The sequence below is a fragment of the Gasterosteus aculeatus genome, chromosome 3 (assembly GCF_964276395.1).
Source record: "Gasterosteus aculeatus chromosome 3, fGasAcu3.hap1.1, whole genome shotgun sequence".
NCBI classification, from domain to species: Eukaryota; Metazoa; Chordata; class Actinopteri; order Perciformes; family Gasterosteidae; genus Gasterosteus; species Gasterosteus aculeatus.
In genome coordinates, this window is record NC_135690.1 from 15,432,837 (window position 1) to 15,450,592 (window position 17,756).

Here is a 17,756-nt window from a genome sequence, read left to right on the forward strand (position 1 = left end):
CATTTATCACATGATTTATCACTTATATTTCATGACTTTTATCTCATATTTCTGAGATAAAAGTCATAAATGTGAGACAATGTGATGAAAAGTTTACATCATGAGGTTAAATGTCAGCCATATAACATTTTTTCCATTTCTTTTTACTGTCCTGGATCAGCTTCCATAGCCAATGGAGTAACAAGTATTGATATTATATTAATATTGTAAGGTTGCATGAAATAAAAATACCCAACTTGCTGCTTAAGTGTTCTTAATTACAGAGCACTGCTGCTACTGCTGAGTTTTAGGAGTAAGGGATTCGAGGATCATTCACTTTCATCATACGACACAACAAACACATGACAAAAAAAACATCACAAACCCGACACACACCGAACGTAAACAATAGCAACAAAAATATTCCTCACACAATATGACCAAATCTTCTCACTAAACATGTGGCCCCATAACGCCCCCCCCCCCCCGAAAAAAATAAAAAAAATAAAACAAAAATAAAAAATACACTGCGACGGTTAACTCAACTCTTATTTTCTTAAATCAGCCAAAGCGGAAGTGGAGGCGCCACGTTGCTTCCAGCTTGACGCTCGGTGTCGCGCAGAGAGCCGCACGCAGAGACACTTCGGTCCTCTGACTTTGGATATTTTTGGGGGGGTTTTCGAGGAGAAAGAAGCCCCGGAGAGAGAGAGAGACGGGGGAAGCAACGAGAACAACAGAGATTTAACTCGGGGGGAGGGAGGGGGGGGTTCCTCACGGCGGGAATGGCGGACCGGGACCCGGTGCCCGTCACTGCGGAGGTTCGGGCCAGACTGGCCGAGCTGGAGCTGGAGTTATCCGAGGGTGAGTACCGGACCCACCCGCCTTCCGGACGCCCCTGCCCGGGGCCACGCTGGCTGCTGCTCCGGGGGGGGGGGAGCGGGTGAGAGAGAGATAGAGGGGGGGATTTAGAGTTTGAGCTGCATGGAGGGAGAAGTGTGTTGAAGTGCCACAAGTTCGAGTGCAGCGAGTGCCCCCCCCCCCCCCCCCCCTCTGTGAGACGTGGATGCAGGGGAGGTGGTGTCCTGCTGGTGGTGTTCTGATGGTGTACTACTGACGTGGAGGTGGTGTCCTGCTGGTGTTCTCCTTGTGGTGTTCTGGTACTGAACTGTGACGATGTTCATCTTCAAACTGTCTGAATGGGGGAGAAGGAATATTTAAAAGAGGGGTGCACAGAAATAGAAGAAACAAAGCTTTACATTACACGTCATTGGAATGGGCTCAGAGGAATATAGAATACATCAGTATAATATATATGTATAATATTTATAAAGCACCAAGCATTGGGGCTAAGGAAATACTATTTTCCATTGCATTGATCCTCAATGTGCAATGTGGAATGTGCAACGAGGAATACTAAATAAAGACCCGCACAGGTCTTTGTCCAGAGCCCAGAATTCAGTGTATATTTATAGAAAAAACATCAGTTATTATCAGACCATACTGGTTCCAACAGGGCAGATAAACGCCTTTTAAACAAATGGAGATTAACATGAACAAGTACATATAAATATGATAAAACATCAGAAGCACACACAGCTTGGCACCAGGTATCGTATGATACACAACCAATAGAGCACCGTGTTACCCCTAAAATAGTGGAAATGCACCAGACGTGTATCCAATGATCCATCGATCCTCAATGGACAAACGCATGAACAATCGGCCTCTCGTGCAGGTTGCAAACCTCTCTGAGGCTTCTTCAGGAAGCTCACTGGAACTCTCTCTGCTCACTCAATGAAAACTTTTTTTTTTTTAATGCCCCCCCCCCCCCCCCTCCTTCTCATCCTATTGGAAAAGTCGAGTTCAGCAGAGCCGTGCACGCTGCTCAGATGATCCGTGCACACGCACGAGCAGAGCAGCTGTTCCCAGACACGACGCTCTGCAGCCACATTCCATCCACACCGGCGCTCATTGCGTCGCCTCTTTTACCAAGATGCTGAGACGCAGGGCGGGTATTGATTTTCTCATTAACCCCCCCCACACACCCCCCCGCACACACACCAGCCCCCCCTCCCCCCCGCCCCCCGTTGGTTGTCGGATTGATATGTCACATTGCTGCAGACGGCCCTCTCAGCCTGTATCTCAGTGTCATATTTCAGCCGTTTCCTCCTGGTTCTCAGGGAGTCTGGAGGCTCGGCCATGTATGGGGAGGGAAAGGGAGAGAGGGGGGGGGGGATTTTTAACAGCTGACTGAGAATACACACATTGCATTTTAATATGTTTCCACTGCAGCTTTCAGAGGAATCTGAATATGTGTGTGTATGTGTGTGTGTGTGTGTGGGGGACACACGCTTTCCTTATTTCTGCCTTTGTGTAAACCGCTAGCTCCAATGTAAACAAGTGCGTCACGGGGGTTGGAGGGGGGGGGGGGGGGGGGGGGAATGGGGTCAGACGTCCCGGTGCATTATTTACATGCTTAGCTGATGCTGTAAATGCACGCCAGCGCCGCCCCCCCCCCCCATAACTCCTCCTCTCCCTTTCATCCTGCAGACCTTGACCTAATTTTGGGGATTTCCACGCATCATCCTTTCCTCCTTCAGAGCCCCCTCGCTGCAAGGGGGGAGGGAGGGGGGGGGGGGGGGGGGGGGGCAGGAAAACAACCTCATGTCAGGTGTCACTACAGCCCCTCAGGGGCCACGTAGGCTGCCGACGGACCCCTTGAGCAAGGCGTTAGTCTCGTCCAGCCTCCCCCCAGAGGCATTACACATCAAAGTTCCACTGAAGCAGCACGGGGGGGGGGGGTTGCCAAACGACACCTCGTTGGCAGCATCGACAGTGTCAGCCGTGAGGAAGATAGGAAGCAGGCGCAGGGTTCTCAGGTAGGAAAGGAGATCTTTATTTATGCAGCGAAGGTCCTCCAGACAGAGTCTAAAGCGGGCTATGAAATTATCCTAGGTCACACTTCTTCGATAAAATAAACCAGGAAGAAGTGTGGCTATAAAACTATCAAAAAACAAAATCACTCCGCTCTAGGAGGAAACAAAAGGCTTTTAAATTTATCAAAGTAACCAACGCACTCTATTGACGGAGGCAACGTCTCAAAACAAAATCACTCCTTATAGGAGGAAAAACAAGAACTATGAAAGATTAATGTTGCATCTAACCTAGGAATACAAAACTTAAGCAAAACCAAAAAACAACCTGCGTGGAGGTGAAGGCACTGGGCCGATCGAAGATCCTGAATAACAACAAAAAGGAACCTGTGACGTGGCAGAACGAGGTAGAACACATGGGTAATGACGAACACACTGGCACAGGACAAAGGGAGACGCAGACTATTAATACACATGGAGGGGAAAGGGGAACAGGTGGACACAATCAGGAATCAGGGAAGACAATCAGACTGGTGACACATGAGGAAGGGTAAGTGACCTGAAACGAGAGGAGTTATTATTTCAAAATAAAACCGTAAATGACAAGACAAAATGCCCCACAGAGTAAAACAACAGACATTTCACCGCGGTTGTGACAGAACCCCCCCTCTAGGACCGACACCTGACGGTCCAGGTAGCTCAGGGTGGTCTCTGTAAAAGTCCTGAATAAGTGAAGGGTCATCTATGTGGCGCCGCGGGACCCACTGTCTGTGCTCAGGACCGTATCCCTCCCAGTCCACTAAATACTGTTTACCCCTGCCTCTATTGCGTACGGCCAATAGTCTCTTGACTTTATAGAGTAAGCCTCCGTCGGCTGCTTCCAGTGGCGGCGGGGGCTCAGCGATAGGAACCATGGGGCTTTCCTTGGTGGGTTTGACCTGACTGACGTGGAATGTGGGGTACGCCCGAATTGACCTGGGCAAACGGAGACGGACGGCAGCGGGGCCAATTACTTTGGAAATGGGGAAGGGCCCAACGAACCGCGGTGCTAGTTTTTTGGAAGGGACTTTGAGGTGCAGATCCTTGGCTGATAACCAAACCCGTTGTCCCGGTTTGTATTCTGGTGCGGGACGGCGTCTTCGGTCGGCTGCCTTCTTTACTCTGTCCCCCTGTCTGATGAGCACTTGACGGGCGGCGGCCCAGATGCGATGACAGCGACGAACCAGGGCATGGGCGGAGGGAACTACAACTTCCTGCTCAGAGTAAAAAAATACAGGAGCCTCGTAACCGTATACACACTTGAAGGGTGAGAGACCTGTGGCAGAGGTGGGCAGCGTGTTGTGGGCATATTCCGCCCAGGCCAGATAGGAGCTCCACGCCGTCGGTCTTTGTGACACCAGGCATCGGAGGCTTGTCTCCAGCTGTTGGTTGAGCCGTTCGGTCTGGCCGTTGGCCTCCGGGTGGTAACCTGAAGTCAGGCTGGCTGTGGCACCGATGAGCTGACAGAACTCCCTCCAGAACCGTGAGATGAACTGGGGCCCCCGGTCTGACACGATGTCCTTGGGAAATCCGTGAATTCTAAAGATGTGTTGCATCATGATTTGGGCAGTCTCTTTAGCTGAAGGTAGCTTAGGCAAGGCAATGTAATGTGTCATCTTGGAAAAGCGATCCACCACGGTTAAAATCGTGGTGTTACCTTTTGAAGCCGGGAGCCCCGTGATGAAGTCCATCGAAATGTTCGACCACGGCCTGGATGGGATGGGTAGGGGTTGCAGCAGTCCCATGCGTGCCCCGGTGGCCGTTTTGTTCCGAGCACAGACCGGACATGCGTCGACGTATTCCCGGACCCCTGATTCCATGGATGGCCACCAGAACCGCTGAGATATGGCGAACATTGTTCTCCGGACTCCTGGATGACAGGTGAGCAGCGAGGTGTGGGCCCACCGAATCACGTTTGGGCGCAATTCCACTGGAACAAACAAACAATGCTCTGGGCACCCACGAGGTGGAGGCGCCCCCCCATTCGCACGCTTCACCTCTTGTTCTATCGGCCAGGAAACTGTTCCAACCACACAGTTCTGTGGAAGGATGGGTTCTGGTTTTTTGGCCACTGGTTCCGGGTCGTAGATGCGTGACAGGGCATCTGGTTTAACATTCCGGGACCCCGGCCTGTAAGACAAGGTGAAGCAAAAGCGGTTGAAAAACAATGCCCACCTGGCCTGGCGTGAATTTAGTCTCTTCGCTTGTTTGATGTACTCGAGGTTCCTATGGTCTGTCCACACGATAAACGGATGTTGTGCCCCCTCCAGCCAATGTCTCCACTCCTCCAAGGCCACCTTGACCGCTAGCAGCTCCCGGTTGCCCACGTCATAATTCCGCTGTGCAGAGTTTAGTCGCCGGGACAAGAAGGCGCAGGGGTGCATCTTGCCATCGGCCGCTGACCGTTGCGATAAGACGGCCCCGATCCCCTCATTGGAAGCGTCAACCTCTACCACGAACTGGCGCTGTGGGTCTGGCAGAGTAAGGATGGGCGCCGAGGTGAAGCGACACTTGAGGTTCTGAAACGCCTCCTCTGCATCTGGGGACCAGTTGAACCGCACCTGGGGGGATGTCAGGGCGTGAAGGGGACCAGCTATCGCGCTGAAGCCTCTGATAAACCGCCTGTAAAAGTTAGCAAACCCCAGGAATTGCTGAACCTTCTTGCGGCTATCGGGCGTAGGCCACTCAGCCACCGCGCTTACTTTAGCCGGATCCATCTGGACTCTTCCAGGGGCTACAATAAAACCCAGGAAGGAGATGGTGTCGGCATGAAACTCACTCTTCTCTGCTTTCACATACAGGTGATTGCAGAGAAGACGTTCAAGGACTTGGTGTACATGGCGTTTGTGTGTGTCTAGATCTGGTGAGTAGATTAAAATGTCGTCGAGGTAAACATAAACAAAGTGGTCAAGAAAATCTCTGAGGACATCGTTAATCATGGCTTGGAATACGGCAGGAGCATTGGTGAGGCCGAAAGGCATGACTAAGTATTCGTAATGACCGCTCGGTGTATTGAACCCAGTCTTCCACTCGTCTCCCTCTCTTATTCGGACCAGATGGTACGCGTTGCGCAAGTCCAGTTTTGTGAAGACTGTGGCCTGCTGGAGCTGATCAAAAACAGAGGTCATCAAGGGAAGTGGGTAGCGATTCTTTATTGTGATGTTGTTAAGTGGACTATAGTCTATACATGGTCTCAAAGACCCATCCTTTTTTTTAACAAAAAAGAACCCGGCACCCGCAGGTGACGATGACGGCCGGATGAGCCCCGATTTCAGAGATGCATCAATGTACTCAGTCATCGCCTGACGTTCGGGTCCCGACACAGAATACAAGCGACCCTTAGGAATGGTGGAGCCGGGGATGAGCTCGATGACGCAGTCATACGGTCGATGTGGAGGGAGAGACGTGGCCTTTGTTTTATTAAAGACCTCCTTGAGATGATGGTAGCAGGGGGGAACGGAGGTCAGATCTGGGTACTGGGGCTCTGCGACGGGGTGAGCAGAAACAGTGTTTATTAAAGTGGTGATGGGTCGGTGAGGCTTCTCCCGCAAACAATTCCCTTCACAGTCTTTTCCCCATCCCATGATCTTGCCCGTAGGCCAGTCTAAGTGGGGGTTGTGGCGAACAAGCCATGGGAATCCCAGTACTAGGGTGCTTGTCGGTGAGTGAAACAAAAAAAAATTCATCAGTTCTGTGTGATTGTCTATGGAAAGTACAGCAGGCTCAGTGACATGTGTGATGGTGAATAATGCTTCCCCACTTAAAGCACTAGCCCTGATGGGACGTGCGAGAGTCTTTGTCTTTAACCCCAGTCTGTTTGCTAGTCCCCAGTCCATTAAGCTCTCGTCAGCCCCTGAGTCAATTAAAACATCCAACGTCATGACTGTGGTGTTGTGTTGTACCTTAATGGAGGTCAAAACCCGTGTCGATGAGCCTGGAGCCGTGGGTCGGTTGCCTAACCACGGCGTCTTGGCCGTACATGCGGCTACCAGGTGACCGAGCTCCCCGCAGTAGAAACACCGACCTTCCCTCAATCGGCGCTGCCGTTCTTCCGGGGTGAGCCGAGCACCACCCAGCTGCATAGGTTCGTCTCCGCCAACCGGGGAAGAAGACCGCCGCTGATCTGGTGGCGCCCGGCCGGGAGCCCACCCGGAGAGGGCGGGGTAGTGCTGTGAGCGATGTGGAGCGTCCAGGCGTTGTCCCTGGAGAGCCCTAAATTCCAGGAGCCGATTATCCGTTCGGATAGCGAGGGCGATGAGGGAGTCCAGGTCTGGAGGAAGGTCCAGAGGCAGCAATCGCTCTTGGATGGGCGCAGCCAATCCTTTAAGAAAGACGTCATAAAGCGCTGTGGTATTCCAGCCGCTCTGCACCGCCAAAGTCCTGAAGCGAATGGCGTAGTCACAGACGGATTCTCTTGTCTGCTTCAGCCCACTGAGCTCTCTTGCCCGTTCTCGCTCTGTTGTGACCGGATCAAAAGTTTTTCGGAGCCCTTCTTTAAAATCCTGAATGGAGTCGCAGATTGAGGATCCGCTTTCCCATTCTGCGACGGCCCACGCCTTCGCCCTTCCCGACAGGTGGGAGACTACGTAAGCCACCTTGGCTCGATCTGTGGGGAAGTGTTGAGGCGAGAGTTCAAAATGCATGTCGCAGTCTATGAGAAATGCCTTACATTGTCCATGGTCTCCCGTATATCGCTCGGGAGGTGCCAGCCGAACCCCAGTTCCTGCGTAGGGGAAGGTGGGAGGGGGCGAAGGTTCAGGTGCAGGAGGTGCCGGGTCCCTCCTCTCAGAACCTCTGAGAAGCTGCTGAAGCTGACCCGCGAGACCCCCTATCTGGTCAAAAACAGCAGCCTTGAAGTCCTCCTGACTACGGGCCAGGCCTCTGAGTCCCTGGCTCAGTGAAGTCATCTGCTCTTCCTGCTGGAAGAGACGCTCCCCCTGAGAGGCTAGGGCCTGCGCGAGAAGGTCCTCCCCTGCTGCTTCCATACTGGCCAGTGTGTACTGTCAGCCCGTGAGGAAGATAGGAAGCAGGCGCAGGGTTCTCAGGTAGGAAAGGAGATCTTTATTTATGCAGCGAAGGTCCTCCAGACAGAGTCTAAAGCGGGCTATGAAATTATCCTAGGTCACACTTCTTCCGATAAAATAAACCAGGAAGAAGTGTGGCTATAAAACTATCAAAAAACAAAATCACTCCGCTCTAGGAGGAAAACAAAAGGCTTTTAAATTTATCAAAGTAACCAACGCACTCTATTGACGGAGGCAACGTCTCAAAACAAAATCACTCCTTATAGGAGGAAAAACAAAGAACTATGAAAGATTAATGTTGCATCTAACCTAGGAATACAAAACTTAAGCAAAACCAAAAAACAACCTGCGTGGAGGTGAAGGCACTGGGCCGATCGAAGATCCTGAATAACAACAAAAAGGAACCTGTGACGTGGCAGAACGAGGTAGAACACATGGGTAATGACGAACACACTGGCACAGGACAAAGGGAGACGCAGACTATTAATACACATGGAGGGGAAAGGGGAACAGGTGGACACAATCAGGAATCAGGGAAGACAATCAGACTGGTGACACATGAGGAAGGGTAAGTGACCTGAAACGAGAGGAGTTATTATTTCAAAATAAAACCGTAAATGACAAGACAAAATGCCCCACAGAGTAAAACAACAGACAATTTCACCGCGGTGTGACAGACAGAAGGGCTGATGTTGGAATCGAAGCGCATTGGTTGCACATGTGGGTGAAGAGTGACAAGGCTTAGTAGCACTGCTTGAGAGAAAAAATACCGCAGTGCATGCTGGGATATTTGTTGCTTTTGGTGGCGTGTCGTTGGACCTTCTCACCAGCGGATGTTTTCTGAAGGATCAAATATTATTTGACATATTTTAATACAAATGATACAGAAACACAGAACAAGACAAACCTCTGAAATTAATACTTCAGCCAGTGATTTTATGTATTTCTGTATTCATTCCAAAGTGACTAAACATCAGTATACAAAGGGTTTTGTTTTTTTCTGTCTATAAATTGTTTTTATCTTTTTTCTTTTTGTTATTTCTCAGAAACTTATGAGCACAATAATTAAAGTTATTTGTAGGAATCCCAAAAAATTTTCTGTCACCACAAACGGATAAACACGCACGCAGCTGCAGAATGACAGGTTGTCCCCCTGTCAATCATACGATGTGGGGGCGGGGCTTCTTATCACCGCTCGTCCATTTAAAACCCAAATCACTGCTGAAACATTCATTAGTTTCCCTCCGAAGTGCCCCGATGGATCCAGTGGTTTCTTGTTTAATCATTAAAAGGAAGTGAGATTCTTCCTCCAGGCCTTTCTGATTAAGATTGATTCGCTTGAGGACTTATGGATTTATCATTAACAAAGCTTCTTGGAAATGAAAGGAGCATTCACGCAACACTTCCTGGCATCCTGTGTGTAAATCAGAAACACCGTTCGGGTCGTTGCAATCAAGCTGTTGGTCCGTCAGTGACGGGACGCTTCTTCTTCTTTTAATCTTTCAATGTGGCCTCGTCAACCTGCTGCGGAGATTGTTGTTCCTTCACTCAAAAATTACTCAGACCTTTTTATAATCAAATAAAAAACAGGACTGTAGTACTTCGGTCTGGTCTTCAGACCCACTTATATCGGTCTTGGTCTCGTTGGACTGATGAATGGTCTTGTTTCATCCTCTCATGAAGGGAAAACTTCTTCTTTCTACACCAACTAGTCTCAATAAGATTCCTCTTTGTCATTTACAGCTCTCACTCCTCTTTCTCCTCTTTTTAGTTACAAATAAATAAAACCGTGTCTGCATTTCAGGAATCAGGAACATTTATTACCAAAATATGTCAGACATACATGGACTTCGACTTGGCGGTTGGCGCATGACATCAGACAGTAAGACAATGGACAACAGATAAGACAACATAGTGCAAGAGGAATTTAAATTAAAAATAAAGTGCAGCAGCAAACAGAAAGGGACAGGTGTGTGTGTGCATGTGGAGTGTGAAGGGAGTGACCGGAGGGATGTCAGTCAGTCGGGCGGAATCTGTCGATGAGCCCGACTGCTGGCGGGAAGAAACTGTTGGTGAAACTGTCATGCATTATGTAAACACACCGACATCGATCATTGATGGACGTGCAGTCGGCGAGACGGTGGAGAAATGTCGAATCTCAAACATGAATTATTGAAGGCATTTATTTCCACTGCTGCTCATCACCTGCTGTGGGGGGGGGGGGGGGGGGGGGTTGTGATGTGGCAGGTATTGATCGGATTCTAAAGGACTTTGATTGTGGAGTGAGATTCAGTGCGCTCGCGATAAGATGGTCATGGTGAATTTCCATTTATGGGATAGTAGTTAATTAAAAAAACGCCGTCCTGATCATGGCGGCAGGTGGGCGCCACGGCAACTAGTGATGAGACTTTGTCGAGGCCACCCCTGGTTGCTAGGCGATCGGAAGACCGGGACGGGCCCAATCTTTAGACAGGAGCATGTAAACAATATATATATATATATATATATATATATATAATGTATGTATAATGTATGTATATATATATGTGTGTGTGTGTATATTACACACACACACACACGTATCGCTGATGCCTCGGAGAGAGGACCAAGCTGTGAATTTGATAAGAGGGACGTTAGCGTTCATTACAGCTTGTGCTTCGCGGCAACGTTGAGATAAGATTAGATATGAAACAGGCAGTAAGTTCGGTACAAAGTAGCAAGTGCACCAATAAATATCACCAACGGTGCAATTTAAAATCCCTTCTGTCAGTAATAATCACATAAACATGATTAAAGAATATTCTAACTAAAGGTCACGATGGACAAAAAAGACTAAACCAGCATCCACAATGTTTCTAGGATATATTCTTCAAACATGTACAAATTTACCAGCCGACGATGGTACTTCTATCAAGAATAAAGTCAAAAAAACGACTTCAGCTTAAAACACCTTTACACTACCTTTAATCACATGACCTCATTATGGGGTTTATTGATCACTTCAGTTCTATTATGTTGTAATAATATAATGTTATAGTATTTTACAACCCGTAAAGTAATGTTTCTCATATTTTTGCATTTAATTTACTAGCGTAAAATGTAAATATCTTAACTCTGGAAGTTCATTTTCACCTCAATTTACTGTTCTGTAAAGCGACAGGTGGATAGATCCACTCTTCCCCTCTAGAGAATGAGAATATTTACATGATATATAAAGATGTCGTGGTCTCTGTGTCTTCTGCTCCTGCATCGAGGCGTCTCACCTTTACAGTTGCCATAGCAACGTTGTTTCCTCTCCTCCCTCCCGGGAGATGAGGACCCGTGGGGATGGGTAGGGAGGGACGCCGGTGAATTCCCGTCGGGAAGACCGGGCCGAGATGACGAGGAAGAAAAACCTCCTCAGCGCCACTGTGGGTTTTGTGAGGACCATTGTCATTTTCTCACTTTTATTACTGTAACAGTGTTTTTGTAAAGGCCTGCAGGGCCGTTAAAACCCACTCGGCTCACAGAAAAGAACGTAAACACAGAAAAGAACGTAAAGAGGAAAGAAAACACAGTGAAAGTTGTGTTTTGTTCAAAAATCAGCAGCAGCTGTGTCAGATTCCCCAGAGCGCCAACGCCGCCTCCATCCGCCATGTTTTCCTGTTGGAATGTAAATCATCCCCGAGCAGCTCGGTGGACACAAGTTACACTTACTGAGGAATCAAACTAGTCACGTCACCGGACGGCCTTTGACATTTGGCAGATTTTTTTCTCTGATTGTTTTGTGTCTTAAACCATCGGAACCCCAAAACCGGCTGGTTTTGATCAAAGATGTTTGACTTGTGCCTTTTCATTCTTCAAGATGAGATGTATAATAACTGTGTTATACTGCACAGAAGACATGTTTATGTTCCCTTCACATTCACCCGTTATTGTGCGGTTTCCATAGAGATGCCGGATTTATATCTTGCAGTAAAAACAAAACCACAGAGGTCAGGATCCAGATGGTTACAAATAAAAATAATATTTGATGGTTTTATTTTTGCAGCGCAAACATAACACATCAGTGGATTTACAAAGCTTAACCAAGAAAGTGTAGATATTTAAACATGTGGTCTGTCATCAGCTGTCGGCTCCTCGCAGGAGGCGTGAAGCGCCATAAATATTCATCAGCAGCGGCTCGGGGGGCTTCAGGGGGTCGGTTGTCGGCCAGAGGACGGGTTGACAGTTGGACAACTGGAAACAGTTCAGGTTCATGGGATTAAAATAACCAACACACGTCACCATGAAACCTTGATTACATTAAGTGTTATTTATATTACAGGTTTTCTGAATGTTATCAACAAAATGTTCATTTGTAGAACATATAAGGTAAACATCCTGTTTCTTGGGGTTGATTGGAGTCCAAGGTTTTTACTTTATCACTACATAAATCCCAAAACACTGTCAACAGCCATGAAAACAAAAAATCCAACTCCTTTGGTTTTTTTCAATGAGACTTTTATAAACGATTAAATGAAGTGTGCATAAACCCATCTGTAAAAACCTTCAGAATATAGAGCGTAATGAAGCTGTGCACTGTGGTGGATGTAAGAGCTGCTAAAGTGGAGATTTATGTTTCAGACGCGTATTACAAGCTTTCTGAAATGTTACATTTTAATATGAAATGCAGTAAAATGAACATCCAAATTCCTACTCAAACTGCATTGGTAGATTTGGATTGTGAACATAAATAAGCTGATAAAAGGCTGAAGTTTCTTTCTCGTAGACGTCAGCGCTCCTTCACCGTGTCTGAGACGAGGGAGTGTTAACCCCCCCAGACCCCCCCCCTCCTCGCGATGTGAGCGGAGATGACATTTGTGCTCGCTCAGGAAGTTTGTAGAAGAAAAGACCCTTTGGATGCTCGTTGTAATGTGCTGTGGCTGCTCCATCTGCCATTAGAGCAATCAGAAGACCCCGATCAGCATTTCCATTGGCTCCACCCACCCCCCTCCCCCCCCCCCCCCCGTGTCCATCCGATCAATGGCAGGTTTCAGAGCCAGGCTTTACGGAAAGCCTCTCAATCACCTAATTGATCGCAACAACAAAGTCTGAGATTCCTGCAGAATCAACATGAGATTAATTAATGAGATTACAGCTGTGGAGATCAGGCGAGTTGCTTTGTGGCTTCAGTTGAGAATATTTATTTCGGAGCTAGAACCTGTTTTATTTTATTAGACTCTTATTGGATCAACGTAATAATTAACCAGGAAGTATACTGTACCAGTCAAACGTTTGTATACACTTTCTCATTCAATTGAAAGAGGTGTGTCCAAACCTTTGACAGGTATTGTAAATAAAAAACACATGTTGGATGGGTCAAGCAAAAACGTCTGTCTGCCTCTTATTTCTCAAGTCACTTCAGTAAAGAACCTTTAATTATTTCAGTGTTTTGCAACCTTCCTGGGAAAAATAAAGACCGCAAAAGCTCAGTCGAGGTGGACAAGTTCAAGAAAGGGCAATATCTGATAAGAGAGAGTTCAATGGGGATTTATTGGTAATTGGTAATGATCATACCTTCTGTAATGGAGGTGTGTTTGTTTCTGTGTCTGTCGCGTCCAGACTGAAGATCTGAGGACCTCGGTCATAGAAGGTTAATCCCGTAAGACGGACCGGGTGACATCACTCAACAACAACAGCATTTAAACCCAATAACTCCCCATCTGTCCTCCAAGGCAGCTTGTGAGCGACTGCACTAGCAGACTAATCAATACCCCAGTGACCAGACTAACCAACACCACAGTAACCGGACTAGACTAACCAATACCCCAGTGACCAGACTAGACTAACCAATACCACAGTGACCGGACTAGACTAACCAATACCACAGTGACCGGACTAGACTAACCAATACCCCAGTGACCGGACTAGACTAACCAATACCACAGTGACCGGACTAGACTAACCAATACCACAGTGACCGGACTAGACTAATCAATACCACAGTGACCGGACTAGACTAACCAATACCACAGTGACCGGACTAGACTAATCAATACCACAGTGACCTGACTAGACTAACCAATACCACAGTGACCGGACTAGACTAACCAATACCACAGTGACCGGACTAGACTAATCAATACCACAGTGACCGGACTAGACTAATCAATGCCACAGTGACCGGACTAGACTAACCAATACCACAGTGATCGGACTAGACTAACCATTGCCACAGTGACCTGACTAGACTAATCAATACCACAGTGACCTGACTAGACTAACCAACTCCACAGTGACCGGACTAACCAATACCACAGTGACCGGACTAGACTAATCAATACCACAGTGACCGGACTAATCAATACCACAGTGACCGGACTAGACTAACCAATAACACAGTGACATTCGTCACATCAGACTATTAAGGAACTCCAGCAGGGTCACGTGACTCACGTTGGGCTATAAGTCCTATGAGGTTCTCACCTCATAAGTCTCATCATTTAGACTTTTACTTAAAACCTTCTAAACTCACCAGAGTTCTTTTATTGACCCATTTTAAATCTCTGCTGCTTGTTAATCGCTATTTCAGACATCGTGACCGAAAACACACTCGAAAAATCCATTGAGAAGTTTCTCCAGACTTTCTGTAACGATCGTCACAGAGGGCCGTGGAACGAAAATTAATATTTTCCGTGAACAAAAGCAGCAGAGATGACGAAGATGAGAAATGACGAAGATGAGAAATGACGAAGATGAGAAATGACGGTCGAGGCGTTTTTCACAAGGTAAACTCTTCAAACCATTTCCACTGGTGTGTGAGCAGCTTTCAGGGAGCTTTAATTAGCAGCTTTTCCTTTTCCTCTTCACTACGCATCGGCTCCTAATCCTGGAATCAATCCGCGGCGGCTTAAAGCAACCGAGCCGCCGTCAGGAACTGATTTTCACTGCCACGCTGCTTCACCGGGGGCTGATGTCATCGCCAGAGGGAGGGAGGGGTGGAAGGGGGAGAGTGTTTGGCGGATTGCATCACTCAGCCGCCCAGACGGGCACTTTCAGCCCCCCTTTTGGCCTGGTTTCTTCCCTCTGCGACACTCGCTGCGAGGGGGGAGAGGTTGGGGGGGAGAAAAAAAACTGCAGATATTTGCCTCTTCACTTCCAGCTTTGACCCTGTGACACCCCCCCCCCTCCCCCATTGAAAGGGAGAGCTTTATGACAGGTCGGAAGAAGCACCAAACTCCAGACTTCAGAATGACAGCGTTGTACCAACACGTTAGTGAGGGATCAGAACTTCCCTCCCAGCTCTGGTCCTCATCGGCGTTTAACTGCCTCCTCTAGAGAACTAATACTCTCAATCACTGATCCCGAGGGCACAGTTGCTCCCCCCAGGAGAGAGGGGGGGGGGGTGAACTGCGCCCTGCGTCTGGCTGGAGAGGTCGGAGGATGAAGCACTTAATCCCTTTAAACAGAACAGCTTTATTGGCTCCTCCGCAGAAGAACGAGGAGCTTCCGTGTGACGCCGAGCGCTGGTTTGTTTCTTTGTAGCTGATGTAAAAGATGCTTCCTGTTTTGCTTCTGTGGGTGATCAATCCGACATGTGGACCAGAGACTTCCAGTCACGACAACTGGACTTTAACTGGCAACCCCAAAGATGTATTCTAGCTTTATGAGCTAGTCACCTATTAGGACACAGAGCAGCAGTTGTCCTCCTGAGCTGTTAATGATTACAGTAAATCTTGTTTATCTCAGTGAGTGAAGGACGTGTTGCACCAAACATCCTGCAGGTATCGTTCCACCTTCACCAACGACACTCGCAGATATCGAACCAAACTGATTGTTGCTTCTCGGGAGCAACGTGTGATGAATTCCATCTGCGTCTCGTCCCCTCGTCCTTAAAGACACCCATGGACGGCTGTTTGTGTCGCCTGCTTCACTTCTCCGGTGTAAACTTGGATGGCGGCGACTGCAGGACACCGAATGTTTCACATCAACACTCCGGTCACTTTCTACTCTGCGGCCTTCGTTTTTTCCACCTCCAAGACTTTTAAACGTGTAAACTTCAGTGTAGGACAACGCAGTTATAATTACATTAATCATAAAAAAAAAATGTAAGTGGAATTTCTTTGATAAATTATTTAAAAAATAAACAGCAGAGGATGTAGGCGTTACATATTAGTTGTTACGCTATTAAGGGCTCTCTGCCCAGCGGCCTTTCTGTGTGGAGTCCGCATGTTCTCCCCGCGTTCCCCCCATGTTCTTCCCGTGTTCTCCCCGTGTCTGCGTGGGTTCACTCCGCATCACAATCCCCCCCACAATACAAAGGCGTGCTCTGGGGATCAGGTCGATAGCCTGTAAGTGTGTGAATGGTTGTGTGTCTCTGTGTTAGCCCTGCGATTGGGCCCCGCCCCCCCCCCCCCCCCCCCCCCCAGCGACCCTGTATGAAGGATAAGCGGTTTGAAGATGGATGGATGGATTGAGGCCTCTTCTCTCGGCTCTCGCTTCAGCGGCCTGAAGTTCAGTCTGTTGAGTCCGTCGTGGCTTCTTAGTTGAGCCGAGGAGCCGAAGCTTCAGTTTCTCGCAGGGTCTAGTGAGCGTGGACGGTTCATTCAGGACGAGACTGAGTAGAATAAAATATTTTGTGGAAAACATCAAAATTTGAACCCTTGTTTCGGTTGCTTTTTCTATCTGAAGCACTTGTTACGTCTTACGTGATGTGTTCAGGGACGGTCGGAAAGATGAATATCTAACTACAGTAGGCTGATGAAGGGTTTTAACTGTATTTCGCTCAGTCACAGACTTGTATAAACTGCAGGAGAACCTCGGCATGAAACCCCCGGAGCCGACTGTTGGGAGTCTGGAGAGCGTCCATGTGTGGCTCGCCGGGGCGTTGGAGGTTTACAGTACTCCAGATGGTGTCTTTTACATATGTAAATAAAACTGCCTCTGAACCTGACAAACCACCCCCCCCCTCCCCTCCCCTCTACCTCCCCCACTATGTTTGACTCACAGGTTCTTTCCCTCTTTGTGTAACCTTGAAATCTCACTCGCTAGGGAAGAGCTAACACCTTCGCTTGAAGCGAGAGCGTACCTGGTTTGCGTCTTCGCGCCGCCGGGCGGGCTGCGGGTCGAAGGGGGCGGAGCCTGAGTGATGAGCAAAGAGGTCGTCGGGGAGTTATGAAAACGACCTCGCCGCAACTGCTCGGAGAAAGCGGCTCGTTCACAATTCAGCTCAATGTGACAGTAGCAGCGTTGTGTTAACGGCCCTTATCGCACAACCCAAAGGTCATCAGTTCAACGACGGAGCCTCGAGCTGTCGCAGAGCTCCGGATTAAAATGATAATTCGCTTAAAAATGCAAAAAGAATGATGATCCACACAGCGTGTATAAGTGTGTGTCATACACGGTTAACTATAGATAGTTATTATATATGATAGTCCGTGTTAAAGTCATTGTCTCCGTGTTGTACTACACAAACATATCTTTGGTTCTACTTGTAGCAGATGGTTGTGTTTCCATAGAGGACTTTTATGTTCATGTGAGAAACTGCTTTTGTAGTTCAGAGGGTCAAAGAAAAGAGGCCGAAACCTTGTTCATCAAAGTCTGTGTGTGTGTGTGTGTGCGTGTGTGTGTGTGTGTGTGTGTGTGTGTGTGTGTGTGTGTGTGTGGTGTCGATGTCGTCCCCTGCCAAGCATTGACAGGATTATCTTGAGTCCAAACAGATTTCATCATTTTCTCCTTTCAAGCTTGAAACAAAAAAAAGAAAAAAAAAAGAAAACGCTCCGCCGCGCCGCCCCCCCCCCACTCTCTCATCAATAGCATCAAATGACCTCCTCCTCGCGGTGTTGTGTAATCACTCAACAATGTGACTTTTTCTTGCGCT

At 48.1% G+C, this 17,756-nt stretch overlaps 1 protein-coding gene and 1 long non-coding RNA gene across 5 annotated transcripts in view; one reads left to right on the forward strand and one right to left on the reverse strand.

Moving 5' to 3' along the window:
• The window catches only part of LOC144405544 (uncharacterized), a 73,062-nt gene that overhangs the window by 47,071 nt on the left and 8,235 nt on the right, over positions 1-17,756 (reverse strand). The gene's annotated exons all lie outside the window — the stretch shown is intronic.
• The window catches only part of dip2cb (disco-interacting protein 2 homolog Cb), a 72,155-nt gene continuing 54,949 nt past the window's right edge, over positions 551-17,756 (forward strand). For all 4 annotated transcript variants that reach the window (XM_040171462.2, XM_078099650.1, XM_078099649.1 and 1 more), the window contains exon 1: positions 551-840. In XM_040171462.2, the coding sequence (XP_040027396.2) occupies positions 762-840 (79 nt within the window). In that variant the 5' untranslated portion in view covers positions 551-761. The remainder of the gene's footprint in view (positions 841-17,756) is intronic.